General features: G+C 48.2%; 1 protein-coding gene across 1 annotated transcript; it reads right to left on the reverse strand.

Annotated features, from left to right (window-relative positions):
• Positions 1 to 12,888: 12,888 nt before the first annotated feature.
• Positions 12,889 to 14,244, reverse strand: PtA15_2A326 (uncharacterized protein; the record flags this gene model as incomplete). The annotated part of the gene is made up of 4 exons (XM_053166336.1): positions 12,889 to 13,044; positions 13,192 to 13,531; positions 13,627 to 13,823; positions 14,020 to 14,244. 4 exons carry the CDS (start codon positions 14,242 to 14,244, stop codon positions 12,889 to 12,891), a joined length of 918 nt encoding a protein of 305 aa, XP_053017568.1.
• Positions 14,245 to 14,581: the final 337 nt, after the last annotated feature.

The following is a 14,581-nucleotide window of genomic DNA, read 5'->3' on the forward strand; positions in this document are numbered from 1 at the left end:
TGGTTCCTATGAGCAAAAAATAGCATGTCAACCTCTTTTGCAATTGTTTTCCGGCCAAACTCCATGTTCAGGGTTGCCAGATTGAGAAGCTCAAGTAGATATTTAAATGATTTCTGCTCAACTATTGAGTAGGGTAGGTCCCCCTCAAAAACTAAATATGTGATGGCCTGTTTGAGCAGGTCTGCAGTAAGAACAGGCTGAAGGATGTACTGTAAGCACCAAGGCACGTGTGGTTGAGAAAGTCAAAGAACATACCCTCTGCTCAGCACACTGGCGTTTTAATAAATTGGGAAGACCGGCCTGATTTGGTGGCAAAAAATTGTGGATCCTCCTCAGGTGTTCAGTCATTGATTTTGTGCTACCAGTGGGGTCTTGTCGGAGTATTGTATTGCAAGTAGCACCAGCCTTCTTCTTGCTTGCAACTTGACACTGGACTTGATGTTGTCCCAAACTTTTGAAGTGCATCCAGACCCAGCTCTTCTTTGTCAGACTTGTGGTTGCATTTGAATCAGGGGGATGAGACTGAGTTGAGGCTTGCTGATCCACCAGTTTGACTTGAACATCCATGTCTTCTACATTCTTCTGGTTCCTGTGGGGTGGCAGGGTATGCTTGCGTTGCGCGGGCCAGCAGGGTATTCCCTTGTCCTGCGGGTAAGCAGGGCATTCCCGTGTCCCGGATGATCCCGGGGGTGATACCCAACAAGTACCCCCGGGTTGGGTATACCTGCCGGGATTTTGACGGGCAGGAATTAATTTGCCGGGTACCCCGCGGGTTCCAGCGCTATCAGGGGACTGGATGGTCAAACTGGACGTGCATTCTCACGGCAGCCCAACATGTACTCAAACTTAACACAAGTCCCTCCCTCACACCTACACTTGGGGGGGGGGGGGGCAAAGGGCCCGCCTCCCAAAGGGAGGGACTTGCACCGCAAGTCAGCTTACAAGGGAGAGAGCTACCAGCTCAAGGGTGTGGAGGTGATCTCACCCCCCTCTTTTCCCCAGTAGCTCTTGTATAAAACCCTGGCCCTTGGCACCATTAGAATTGCAAGACATCCAGCATACTGATTCCAGCTTGAAAAGCCCCAATATCTCTATCCCCTCCCAATAATCCCTGTGTAAATAAAATAACATTGTAACCAATAGGGCCTCTTCAAGCCCGGATATCCCAATAGATATATCCATTGCTAAATGCATGAAAAATCATTGCACGGGAGCCACAATTGTACATATCTTCCCCTCAAGACACAAATACACCAATTGTGCAACAAGAATCTATGGATGAAACACTGCCAACTGGGTGTATTGAGTCAAAAACCTGTGAGAGCATGGACCGATTATCCAAATGGATCCGCACTTGTCAAACTCTACTTCCAAAAAAACCAGGGGATGATGGACTAAGAATCACAAGCCACTGGCTATTTTTGGCCAATTGTTTCCAAAAAGAAAAGGGAATAAACCTGAGAAGCAAGGCTACAGCTTTGTGTACTCAGAATTATCTTTGAGAGGTTCTGTTCTTTTTAAATAGAGGTTGAGTTTAAACAATGTAAAAATCAGGCCAATTTCTCAAAGTGCTCAGGCTGCGTGGCCAACTTTTGGCGTAAGCCTCTCCTACGGAGAGTCCCTTTGGGACCCCCGTTTGAGAGGCTTTGTTAAGCTCAACATGTACTGGACCTTTTTTGTGGGCTGTCGTTCCCGGAATTCCAAGTTCCAGAGGCCCAAGGAAGGACCCAGGAAAGCCCCTATGGAACACAGTAACCTAAATTCCCATATTTTTGAAAAATTCATACATTTTTGGAGCTCATTCATACACGTTTTGTGTGTAGGTTCAGATCTTGGTCTAAAAATTCATACAAATTTTGTGCCTACGTTTTTTATTTTTTTGGGAAGCATTGATGCTCCTGCCAAGGGGGGGGGGGGGGGGGGGGGGGGGGGGGGGGGGGTGGAGAGGAGGGGCAAGAAAAAAAAGAAAAAAAACTGGGAACCAGACTGCTGTGACTGTTGAGGGGGGGGGGGGGGGGGGAATGGAGTCACTTGGGCAGGGTTGATAAGAAGGAAAAAAAGTGGGATGCAACCTGTGGATGGATTGGGTGGCACAGGGAGAGGTGGATTGATATACTTTTAGGGAGTTGAAAAATCGACTCCCAAGAATTAATAAATTGACTCCCAAAAGTCGTTTAAGTCGCGCGGACCGTCTCGGGACGTCCCCCCTGGGTCTTCGGGACCTTGTGCGGCCCCAAAATAATTTTGGGAGTCAATTATTTAATTCCCCTCTTGAGAATGGGAGTCAATATATTAATTTAACAAAAAACAACGGAATACACAAAAACAATTATATCTTGCCACTTTTGTACCCAAACACCCTAAAAATTTTACAGCAATCTAAATACACTCTTCAGAGAATATTTTGAGATTCACGGCATTAGTAATCCTCAGGGAGACCCTGTGTAGCCGGGGGGCGGATTTGGCGGATTTCCTACTCAGGCAAACCCCCAAAACCTTATCTACGGTGCTCCAAACAGCCCCAGATTTTTTCTGCTAAAAGAATAAACTGTTTAAAACATACTAGATTATGAGGCGGCTACGCCGCTGCACTTCCAGGGGCACAGCCTTGTTTTATCAGCTGTATCACAGCTGTTCCACCCATTGAAAGTGCTTGTTTACTGCCATTGGTGATTCTGTGTGGCATGGGTTCTATCTGATGCAAGGTTCTGGATCACATGCATCTACTCTTCTCAAAACTGATCATCCTGTGGACATTGCTACTCAAAATACCTTCATGAGAGCTGTAATGCAGAATTTCAATTGAAATAATATAATTCATGTGTGGTTTAAAACCTCTGTGTACATTCAATTTTGTTATGGTCAGGTCTGTGGAGAGGAACACGTGATCTTGGGCTTTGGGGTTCTGGGTCTCAGGGTCTTTGTATATGGTACATTGCAGGATAAGGACTCCAGCCTCTAAAACCATGAATATGTGGTCCATGACATCATCATGGACATGTGTGTGTTAGCCATGTACATGAGAGACTGCACCTGGGAGTCTGTGCTACAGCTCACTCATTATATTTTGATTATTATCATCAAACTCTTATGGACTGGGTTTCTTTTCCTTGCTTTGGTTGGCAGCTTTGTGGCTTATGAAGAATTTCAACAATTCTTGCTTGCCATCTTGAGACCAATAAGTTTTTCAGGACTTTATGAACAAGTGCAATCTGTTTTTAACATTGGGTAAGAAATATACCACTTCACCAGGAAAAATCAATTGTCACCAGACATCAGGTGACATCAAGCAACAATGACTGTCACTTTGTTCCAGCTCTGGTGCTACCACAACTAGGCTAAAATGGCCCCTTTGTTTCCTAGAGGGGGCTGTCCATGCAGCCAACTGTGCAGCTAGTGGGTAGCTCAGTGGACTTAGGCTGATGTCACCTGTAGTCTAGTGACAGTTTATTTTTCCTGGTGCTTGCTTCTCCAGGAAGGAAGGGACTTGGGAGAGAAAAGTACAAATTTGTGCTTCTGAAAATGAAGCAAATCAAAAAAAAAATTTTCTGCCTTGTAAAACTTGATGCCTTGAAGTTGATGTGACTCTCAGCATGTGCTCATGTAGCCAGAGTTTGCTTACATCTTCAAGGTCTCATTTTACAACATACACATTTCCATAATTCTTCTTGGGGACCCATGCCTGCATGTTAGTAGTTACACAACATTTACTCCTTTCTTAATCAAATCAAATTTTTACTTTCCTTACACACAACATGTAACTGGTATTGCAGCTTAATGAAGATTTTGGCTACATGGCTAAGAAAAAAATGTACAACAACAGTAAGCTATTGGAAAGGATGTAAGAGATATAGGCTTGAAATGATGTGATCATCATTTCAGTTAGCAATGACAATACCAACCTGGTCAGTATTGTTGCCATTGTGCGTGTCATTCAAGTGTTAGTTGCTTGATATTTTTCAATAATTTATTTTAAATTGACATAATGACCAGTAGCAGGATGAGGATTGAAGAAGAAAGTCAAACTTAGCCATCACCCTTTACGTGCCTGTTGACTTGGTGAAATCAACAAAAAAACTCACGGCCTGGGCATTCATGGGGGCCTCGAAGTGAGGGAGAGTAAGGGGACACCTGTTTACATGTTTTGACAACATTGAATTGATTAGTAAGAGTCGCAGCCAAAGCGCCGCTGAGGGAGTTTGCAAAGAAGCTCTGGAGGGCAAGCTGGTGCACGCTGGCCCGATTATCATACTCTCTAAAGCTGACCCCTCTGCCGAGTTTCCGCCCGGCAGCCTTGAGACGGTCAAGGGAGTCAAATGGTGGTTGGATGAGGCCGAGCGTAGCATATTCAACCCAAGAATATAAACTACATGGTCTCGTTCCAGGATGGTGACCTTCGGGGTAGGCACAATCCCTTGCCACAGCGATGTGGTGAGCAAAATGGTACAGACGGTCCATGGTTCAAGATCCAGATGAAGACTCAAGATTCAAGTGACCAGTTATCAAGATCAAGCCCTCAAGATTATCCATCTCAAATTTCAAGCTCAAGATTCAAGATATTATGATTGATATTGATGATTATTGTTGATTTTTCTCTCTGTTCTTTTTGATCCATTGCACCCATCCTCTTATGTTACTCTCCTCATTTTTCTATGTATGTGGTTGATCTTTTCTTTGTGTGTGTTTTGTTTTGTTTGTGTTGTGCAGAGCTTGTTTGTAGTTAGGGATGTGATGAACATGTCTGTGACATGTTCACTTCCTGGAGTCTGAGTTCGAAGTTCGGACTCAGATGAGGGGGAGGCATGGCAGTCTTCTGATCCACGAAATACACCATCAAGATTCTCAGATCCTTATCCTTATCACCTCATTAGATCCTTATCAACCTTCAAGATCCTCATCAGCATCCCTTTCCAGATCCTCAACCCCCAAACCCGCCAACAAGTCTCACTGACAGTGTTGTTCAACCCCCTTTCTCTGGTTTTCTCAGATCTCATTAATCCTAGGACCTCACAGGAAGGCAGGCTCATCACCACTTTCCCTTCCCAGCGCTGTCGCCGGCCTAGCACCGGACAAAGCTCCACATTTGGTCCCCCGAGCCGGGATCAAACCAGCGACCTCAAGATTTACAGTCTCGTCTCACTTTAGGACAACAGGCGGTCAAACCTTGAGGATCTCAAGTCTCTAGTTCTTGTTTCAGTATCTCCAGCTTTGGTTCAGGACTCCTCTTCCCTTTCTCTTTCTAGATCCAACCTGGAAAATCCGGATTTTTGACCTTGAAAATCACATTCTCAAACCTTGAATATCGGATCCCCCAGCTCCGCCGATCTCAATCTGCAAGCTTCCGGCCCTTTCCCGGTACTTGGACGACTTTTCTGCCGTTCTCTGATCCTCCGCAAGTCGTCAGAGTGCGGTCCTAGACTCCGCCGACTCCGCTATTGAATCAGTGCGGACAATCTATCATCTGAAGCGGCTTTTATCTCCATATACCCTTGGAACGGACGAGTCGAGGGCCGTTCTACCCTTGGTTGGATTTCTGTTGCTTTGCAATCCTTGTCTGGACGTTCGAGCGGCCGTCTTTGTTGCTTGATCTCTAGCTACCCGCTCGAACAATTGGTCGTGTCTCTCTGTGTGGTTTTCTCTTCATCAGGCGCCAGGAGGGATTGATCAGATCCCTTGTTTGTTTTGATCCTTCTCTCTCTTCCTTTGCAATGGATCCCGCAAATCTACTCGGCGGCACAGCAAGGCCAAGGGTCCCAACGGTTAAGATTAAGCCGCGGGACAAGCAGTTTGGTTTCGACGGATCCAACGTCAAACGCTTCCTGGATATGTACGAGTTGACGGCGGAGGTGGACAGAGCTTCTGAGCAGGATATGGCTCGGCAGATTCGTCTCTTCGTCCCGGATGGAGAACTGCTAGATATTCTGGAGACACTGGATGGTTTTAGCCCGCCCGACTGGTCGAAATTGAAGGCGGCAATGCTCTCTCATTGGGGTCGGGTCGATGAGGCTCGCTTTACGCTACAAGATCTCGACTCTCTGGTTGATTCCTGGTCGTCAAAGGGCGGAGTCTCGTCCTCGGGTGATTATCATTGGTTCCGGCGATCCTGGGACCCAATCCAGGCTTATCTGGTGCGGAACGAGCATGTCGACTCCGCTGAAGAGCTCCGCACTCGCTTCTATCGATCCTTTTCTTCTAGTTTTCAAGATCAGATCCGCACAGCTCTCATCAAGAGTGATAAGATGATCACTACACTGGATCATTGCTTCAAGCTTCCTCCTCTCCACGATCTCCGCTCCGCCATCGACGAAGTTATGAAAGGCCAGATTGCCTTGACTTTTGAGCCTTCTAGATCAACTAATCCTGTCCCTTCGCCGCCGTTCAAGGATGCGAATGAAGTCATGCGGAAAATGGAAGCGGAGCGGCGCCCAACAAACGACGTCACTACCGCTCCGCAGGCCCCGGCGACCATTGATGAGATCACCAGGATGCTCCAGTCCTTTGAGCAGCGCCTGATGGAGAAGTTTGCTCTCCGCTCTCCGCCTCAGTCCTCTGCTCCGCACACCACTCCGCCCTCCGCAGTGCGGCGACCATTGATCTGTTACTACTGCCATTTCGAAGGCCACGGGACTGGCCGATGCTTCGAGCTCCAGAAGGACAAGGAAGATAAGCTTGTTGAGCAGAAGGGCAACAACTACTTCCTCCCAAGTGGTGCCCTGATCCCCTTTGATCCTAGTCAACCGATCCGCCGCGTGGTGTCCTCCTTTAAGGCATCACACCCGTCTAGCAGCTTTGTTTCCGCGCCATTCAGGACTGGTTGCGGAGCTCTTCACCCGTGGTATCCGCCAGCTTCTCCGACTCCGCCGCCGCCTTGTCACCCGATCCGCAGGCAAGCAACGCAAGATTCATCCACCCCTAGTTCTCCGTCTCCGCAAGCAGTAGATGCCGTTCTTGAGAAAATATCCGCTCTCCTTGTTCCCAATCTCGCCGCTACCGCTCCGCCTGTTGCAAAGGATAGAAGGAAGAAGATTCTGTGCCCCTGTTTGGATTCCCGTCAAATCAAAGTGAAGCAAGATCAAGATTTTCCCGCGACCCTTTCTAGTTCCAGTTCTGAGTTTGTTCCTAGCCACCAGCTCTGCCAGCCTGCAGAGATTCCGATTCCGCCATTCCGCCTCCGAGATGAGGTTAAACTATCTTTTCCAATCCATGCTTGCGACCACCTCCGCAAAGAGGTTAAACTATCTGATCCTGATCCAATTCCCGCTCCTTACCCGCCAATCTCTGCCGATCGTCTCCGCTCTTCTACAGCCATTCTCTGCAATGAGAAGAAATTATCCGATCCTGATCCGTTATCTGGTTCCTTTCTCAGCCCTTTCCCTGATTCTTATTCAACAAAACGTTGCCGCCTTCCTCAATCCCGCCTCCGCAATGAGGGTAAACTAGTTCCACATGGTTTGGATGTGTTGGGTTTTGGTTTTCTGCGGAGGCAAAATGGAGTGCAAGTAAGTCCTCCCAATTGTGCACCTCCGGGGCTTGATGCCGCTTTAGTTGTCAAAACTCTACCCTGTGCCACATTTGTGAGCAATTCTCGATCCCTTGGTTCTTCCGCTCGTTTAGGCCAGCTCCTTCAGTTTCAAGATCATCTCCAAGAGCCCCGGACTCCCTTCTGGTTCCCATTCTTTTAGGTTTTTCTTTCAGTTCAACTTTGACTCAGCATAAGTTTATTTGGAGAGAAGAGGAGAGCAGTCTAGGGACAGACTGCAAGTTGGGGAGAGATGTGGTGAGCAAAATGGTACAGACGGTCCATGGTTCAAGATCCAGATGAAGACTCAAGATTCAAGTGACCAGTTATCAAGATCAAGCCCTCAAGATTATCCATCTCAAATTTCAAGCTCAAGATTCAAGATATTATGATTGATATTGATGATTATTGTTGATTTTTCTCTCTGTTCTTTTTGATCCATTGCACCCATCCTCTTATGTTACTCTCCTCATTTTTCTATGTATGTGGTTGATCTTTTCTTTGTGTGTGTTTTGTTTTGTTTGTGTTGTGCAGAGCTTGTTTGTAGTTAGGGATGTGATGAACATGTCTGTGACATGTTCACTTCCTGGAGTCTGAGTTCGAAGTTCGGACTCAGATGAGGGGGAGGCATGGCAGTCTTCTGATCCACGAAATACACCATCAAGATTCTCAGATCCTTATCCTTATCACCTCATTAGATCCTTATCAACCTTCAAGATCCTCATCAGCATCCCTTTCCAGATCCTCAACCCCCAAACCCGCCAACAAGTCTCACTGACAGTGTTGTTCAACCCCCTTTCTCTGGTTTTCTCAGATCTCATTCATCCTAGGACCTCACAGGAAGGCAGGCTCATCACCACTTTCCCTTCCCAGCGCTGTCGCCAGCCTAGCACCGGACAAAGCTCCACAGCGAGCCGATTCCCTTGAAGCGGGCACCAAGGTTGTGGCTGGGTTGTTCTTGTTTGAGAAGCGGTTGGAGGCGTGAATCCAAGCGCAATCTGGCTGCCATCCAGCACCCTGATCATCCGTCAGGTCGTCAGTATGAACACTTGCCAGTTCTTATAACGCCTGGCTTGGCTTTTCATCTTGTATTCAGTTGGTCCCTGTGAAATCTCTAAAGACCAAGCTGGTTGTCTGCCCATTGGGAGCAGAGTAGACAGCTTTTGATTAAGCTTCGGAGCATGAATACTCAGGCAAACAACAGATCTATAGATGGCCGTTGAAGAGAACAGAGCAAGTGCGGCGGGGTCAATTATAAGTTTTAGAGAGAAAGAGCGGAGGGAGAGAAAATTAACTCAGCAGCCAGGGGGTGGGCAAAGGCCAAGCAAGGAGGATTGCTGTTCGCAGAGGACGGCGCGGAGGTCGGATCGGAGTGGTAAATGAGCGACGAATGGAAGTGGGTGTAGAGCTTGAGCCGGTTTGAACCACGCGGCCGGGCCCTCCTGAGAAGATATCTGGTCAGCAGCACCAGCAGCAGGCCTTGCAATCTTTGGGAGGCCCGGTCCGCTGCTGCACGCAATCTTCCCCTCTTTGACTGCTTGTAGTACTCGTCCTAGATCTCGAACAACATTGTATGTGTCTTGGTGTGTCGGCGAAGTGAGTATGTGTGGAGCTAGTTGGAGTCCACTTCTGAGGAGCCACCGCAGGTTGCCAAAAAAGGAGGCGGGGCCACAATAGGAGTTGGAGATGGCGAAGAAACTTGCAGGGAATGGGATTGTTGGTATGGCTGTTGATCATTAATGCAGCATGGATGTTCAGACCAAGCTACAGCATTCTCATCAGGTATAGCCATGCATCAGCCACTCCACCCGCGCAACCGTTGTCCTCTATTGGACGTACCGGAAGGGCCAACTTACCGCGTACACTTCAGTTGGTCTGATGGGTATATAATCCCACCAGATCCTTCAGGATTGCTTTCCCCCCAGGTGACCTTCCCTCCCCTTGCACCTGCAGCAGACTGGTGATGATCCTCCCCCTCCCCGATTGCATTTGCAATTGGCTGAGGGGTTTCCAGCCCTGACTTTTGCCCCACGCACTTGCGCCAGGCTGAGCGGGTTAAACCCGGTCTCTTTTCACCTGTGGCATGTCACATGCTGGGAGTTTGTCAAATCAGCTGCTTTTTATGTAAATAGATTGAAAATTGTTGAATTGTTACTTTTGTTTGGAGTTTTTTTAGCTTGTATGTAGGGGAAACCCTTTTATTTGTTTGGGAAAATGCTTATGTACAGGGGAAACTCTTGATTTTTTTTTGGCAAATCTGTGGTTTTAATCCAAGTTTATTAAATTCACAAAAACATGGCAAAAAAGATCTAAGTTTTGGTGTGCAGCCACATGATGGCCACTGTTGAATAGATTACCCCCGAACACTATGTGCCATGGATAGACCCTCCAGCTTGTGACAGTGCAACAAGCAAAAAAGGGCCAGCATTTTTTATTCTCAAGCAGGGGCCTATCCAAGCGAAGTAGGGGGCCTGCAGGGAGGGGCCAGGACAAAACCGGAACCCCTGGGGGGACAATTGACAGCAGCCCCCCCTCCTTTATATACTCAAGCTCAGCCCATCCAAGAGCGGTGAGTCGTGAACTCTCTCAAAGACCCTAGCCGCCTCTGGCGCCACGCCCATCATATCATTGCCGACACCACGCCCACCACATCGTTGCCGGTGCCACTGCATCATCGCTAATGCCACACCAACGCCTCCGCAGGCGTCTCTTTACAGCTCAACTTCTCGCGAGTGCGTGCATTTTTCACTCAGGTCAACAAGATCTACGGCACATACATATGCGACAGCGACTGAACTTGCGCCAAACAGATCATCCGCCTCGAAGCTCTCCGAGACTACGGCGAGCCAGGACATCATTCTGGGCCAAGAAGCGCGACCGGAACTGACGTTTGCACGTCGGCCAGGCTCGGAAACAGTGGATGAGCCGGTGAGCCTTTGCAATGTATTCATCCTGGCGATGGCTTTGCACCCTTCATCGCCCGTTGGCTCCCAACATATTCCTTCAAACACCACCGCTTGAACTGAGATGCTGTTTATTTTTTTATTCTCTTTGGATGTGACACTACTAAATAGGAGCAACTTTCAACAGTTCCGATGCATCCTCAACCACCATGATTGGATTGTCTCCTCCTCGTCAGAGTTGGGAAGAAAAGCAGCCATCCTTCGGGTCGCCCTGTGCCGTCAGGAGAAGGCAAGGGACGTCCAGTTCCCCCCAGCGGTCACCCCACCAGGCACTTGCCACACTATCCCCGCGGGCGCCTCCACCAGCACCATCAGCACACCACCTCTTCATGCCCGAAGAGCTTTGAATTGTTGCTCACCACACCCAGGATTGGCCGGGCTTAGGACCCCTAAGACCGCCAATACTTGGTGAGCTTCCTCCCCTATCCATCTACCACGTCTTTGACTTTGAGAACCCGCCGGCCGGATGACTGAGACACAATCTTCTTGGCTCTTGTTACCGACAAAATGATGCAGTATTAAGACAAAGGAGGAAGTTATCAACATTCCTTTGAGCAGTGAACCCGTGGGAGGGAAAAGATCCCACTCTGGAATGACAAAACACCGGGATTGAGTATTGCGGCAGGGCTCAATGAACCTTTAAGCTCCGCCCAGGTCTTCCTTCTTAACAAGCTTGTCTTCTATCATCCTCTCCTCTCCTTTTTGTGGCACAAGGATTGGAGTGAGGCTGACAACCAAGCCTCAAATCTGTGTATCATTGCTCATGGAGTCAAAAAGATGTGCACCAAGTGCATTGTTACTGGCTTCAAGGTGTTCCATGGACCAATTGATAAATTAATCTCTTCCAAGCTACCCAAACAGAAGGAATAGTATGTTTTCCTCCCTGTCCTAGACAAAAAGAATCTTTCTCATCAAATCTGGGCAACATTTTTCATGTCTGTATTAGTTTACTCCCCAACAGCTACATTCACTGCTCTTGTGTGCATATGTGGTGAGTACAGCCCAAGAAGGAATCCTGTGGGTTATTCCTCATTCCATTTCAGATTGACTGGTGCTGGTTATTTGACAGCTCATTCATGCAAGTTTGACCTCTCTGGATGATCCTCAAATAGCTTGATGCTGCCTGGAACATGTATGCTAACATGCTCTACTTGCAAGATTGAAACAATTCTATGAATTGCGATGTTGGCTATCAACAAGTAGCCCCTCTTCCCTCTCCTTTTCTTTGTTATTTGTAATTGCCTATTTTTATTAAAGCTTATTACATATATTATGTTCTCTGTCTGAAAAAAGGAGAAAGTAAAGATGCAAAAAAGAAAATTAAGAGCCACAAAGAATGCATAAAGCTAAAAAGTGTGAGGTGGATCAAATATACACAAATTTCAGAATGGATCCAACTGATTGTGAATTGTGAACTTTCAAATCTAGCTAGGCATGCGGGATTGAGCTTTCAAGAGGGTCAGGACTGTAGTGACTGAACCTGCAATTTGCAGCGGTGAAGCCGCCTTGGCCTCTAGTAAACTTAGATAAATCATAAAATCATAAAATCTTTTTTGCAGGGGATATGACTGTCTGATTGTGTCATACAAAATTTCCTCACCAAAATATTTTTATGACTAGAGGCCAAGGCGGCTACACCGCTGCAGGTATTTTAACCCTTAAGACCAAGCTATTCCTTTGAAGTAGAATTTGATTTGGGGGCCAGGATAGGAAGGGCAATATTTGCTTAATGTTAAGCAAGTGTTAATGAATAAGGCCTTTTTGTCATTGACATATGGCAAGGGCAATAATGATCATAATGCAAACTATTGTGACACTGATGAGGCTTTGGTCAACTTGATTGGGTGGTAGCATTATTTTATGTGAAATTACATTTACACTTGCAATATACGGCTAGAAAACAGAGCCTAAGTGTTCCAGTTCAACACAGACTTGTGATTGGTAAAACTTCAACCATGTGTTATAGATTTTGATCTGATCAAATTTGATTTGGATAGCAAGCAGAGAAACCATTAAGAAATCATTTGGTGGCTTGGGTTGGCCACCCCCCACTTTCTGTTAAAATATTTTGTTAATTGGATCTTGGCTCAGATTCCTTTTCCCCATGTCTCATCACTTTTCAATAATATTTTCTCTTGCATGTTACATATGCATTTCCTTATGCATATCACGCAACTGCTGTCTGAACAAACATGTATTTAGTAGATAAAAGCTTGTATATCTCATATTCAGAAAAAAAGCATCAGTCCCAACCTAAAATGTTCCTTTTAGCCTTCCTCTCAGGCACTTGATGCTTTGATGCTCAATAAGTATCATTGATCTAGCTGGAAGGTTATTTTATCAAACTCAGTTTGATTTCGGGGGGGGGGGGGGGGGTTGACAAGAAGGTAAAGTGGGGAAACAGGGCTAGGAAAAGTGTTGGGTAACTGGTAATGGAACAAAGCTGAGAGTGGTATGTTGGTTTGGCGCGATTGGCGAGGTGGGACAAGCTGTGGAGAGGGAGAGGTTGAACCAATAGAGTCTGCGGCTTCTAATAGGGCGGAGGTGTCGCGCAGTGGAGCCCTGAGCAGTTAGTGAGCAGGGCTGGAAGCAATTTGGGCTAGCTGCGCGGTCAGATTAGTTGGGTTCAGTTGCTGCCTGGATGTGAGCAGGGCGCGGTGACATAATTGAGGCGAGCACGGCATAACACATACGTGAAAAAAAACTTACCGTGGCACTTTGGTTAGTGAAGGGGATGGAGACAATGTGGCCTGGCTCCGCGGCAGACATCAACCTGTCCTCCTCCTCCTTGTCGTCGTCGACGTCTTTGTTGGCATCGTAAGAAACAGGACGGGTTCGCGGCTGACTCGGGGTGTCGAAGTCGGCAAGCGGGGCAGCCAGGAGGGCGGAGGAGGCGCGCTGGGTGTGGGTGTAAGAGGCCGGGGGAAAGGACGCCGGGGGAGGTGATGGGAAGGAGGAGGAGTTGGAGATGGTCGGGAGGGAGAGGGGCGGATTCCCAGTGCCATCGATGGGTGTCGGTTTGGGACCGCCGAGGATCGGCAGGGAGCGTCTGATTGGCTAGCCGGGCCAGGGGACGGGCAGGGGGTATCGGGGAGGAGGGACAAGAGGGCACGGGGCGAGGCGCAGCTGGGGAGGTCGCCAAACCTTGCTTCCTGGCTGCGGTGGTGGTACCAATGGAAGCGCTGCAAGTGCATCCAGAAAGCTCGTTGGCGCCTCCCAAGAGTGTCGTCGCCGTCGGGGGCGACCCGGGCGGGAGTGACTTGCGGCGGCCCCGGACGTTCCCTCCCGAGATCGGCCCGGCCAAGCGCGCATAGCCAAAGAAGGCCCCGCTCTGGTTCGCACTGAAGATCAGATAGACGCCCTCAGCGCTTGTCCGGTACGCTTAATTGAGGTTGGGCTCGTTGTGGGTCTGGGAGATCCAGATGGAGTGATCAACTGAGATCCGTAGATCTTCATCCGTATACGCCCGTCCACCCATGGAAAGATTGGTTTCTTCTGCTTGTTTATTTACGCCCAAGAACTGCCCTGAGCATTCACTTTGAGGATGAAGTAGCACCGGAGAAAGTGGCTGGCAAGGATGTATGAAGTGGTTGATTGGCTCAGGTTGGAGGCAGCGGTGAGGGTTGAGGATGTGCGGATATGAAGTGAATGTGCGTTGGAGACGAGAAGATTTGTGCAATGAAAGGGAGAAGCGGATGGGGGATGGTGTGGTTCAAAACAAGACGGCAGCATTGGATGTAAGCCCGAACGACTCAAGCGCATGTAATATCACGTTAGGCTGGATCTTCACGGCGTCGCCGAGGGCCAACATAATGTCATAGATGGGCCTGAAGGAGCGCACCTCGAGGCTTGAGAAGATGTTTTCAATCCGGATCACCTGGTTCTCAAGGATTGCGGCGAGCTCTGCAATTGTCGGTTGACTCCAGTCGGATGGGGTAGGTCAGCAGATGGCCGTTCAGGAGCTTCGATTTGGGCCGCTTTGGCGCGCTCCCGCTTGCGCCGCCTGCTCCTCCCCCGGAACCGGCCGCTAGCTTGTTCGCCGGGTTCGGCAAGCTGGGGCTAAAGCTCAAGGGTGCATGAACCGCTGCTGCAGATACTG

The sequence above is a fragment of the Puccinia triticina genome, chromosome 2A (assembly GCF_026914185.1).
Source record: "Puccinia triticina chromosome 2A, complete sequence".
In the NCBI taxonomy this organism is placed as follows: Eukaryota; Fungi; Basidiomycota; class Pucciniomycetes; order Pucciniales; family Pucciniaceae; genus Puccinia; species Puccinia triticina.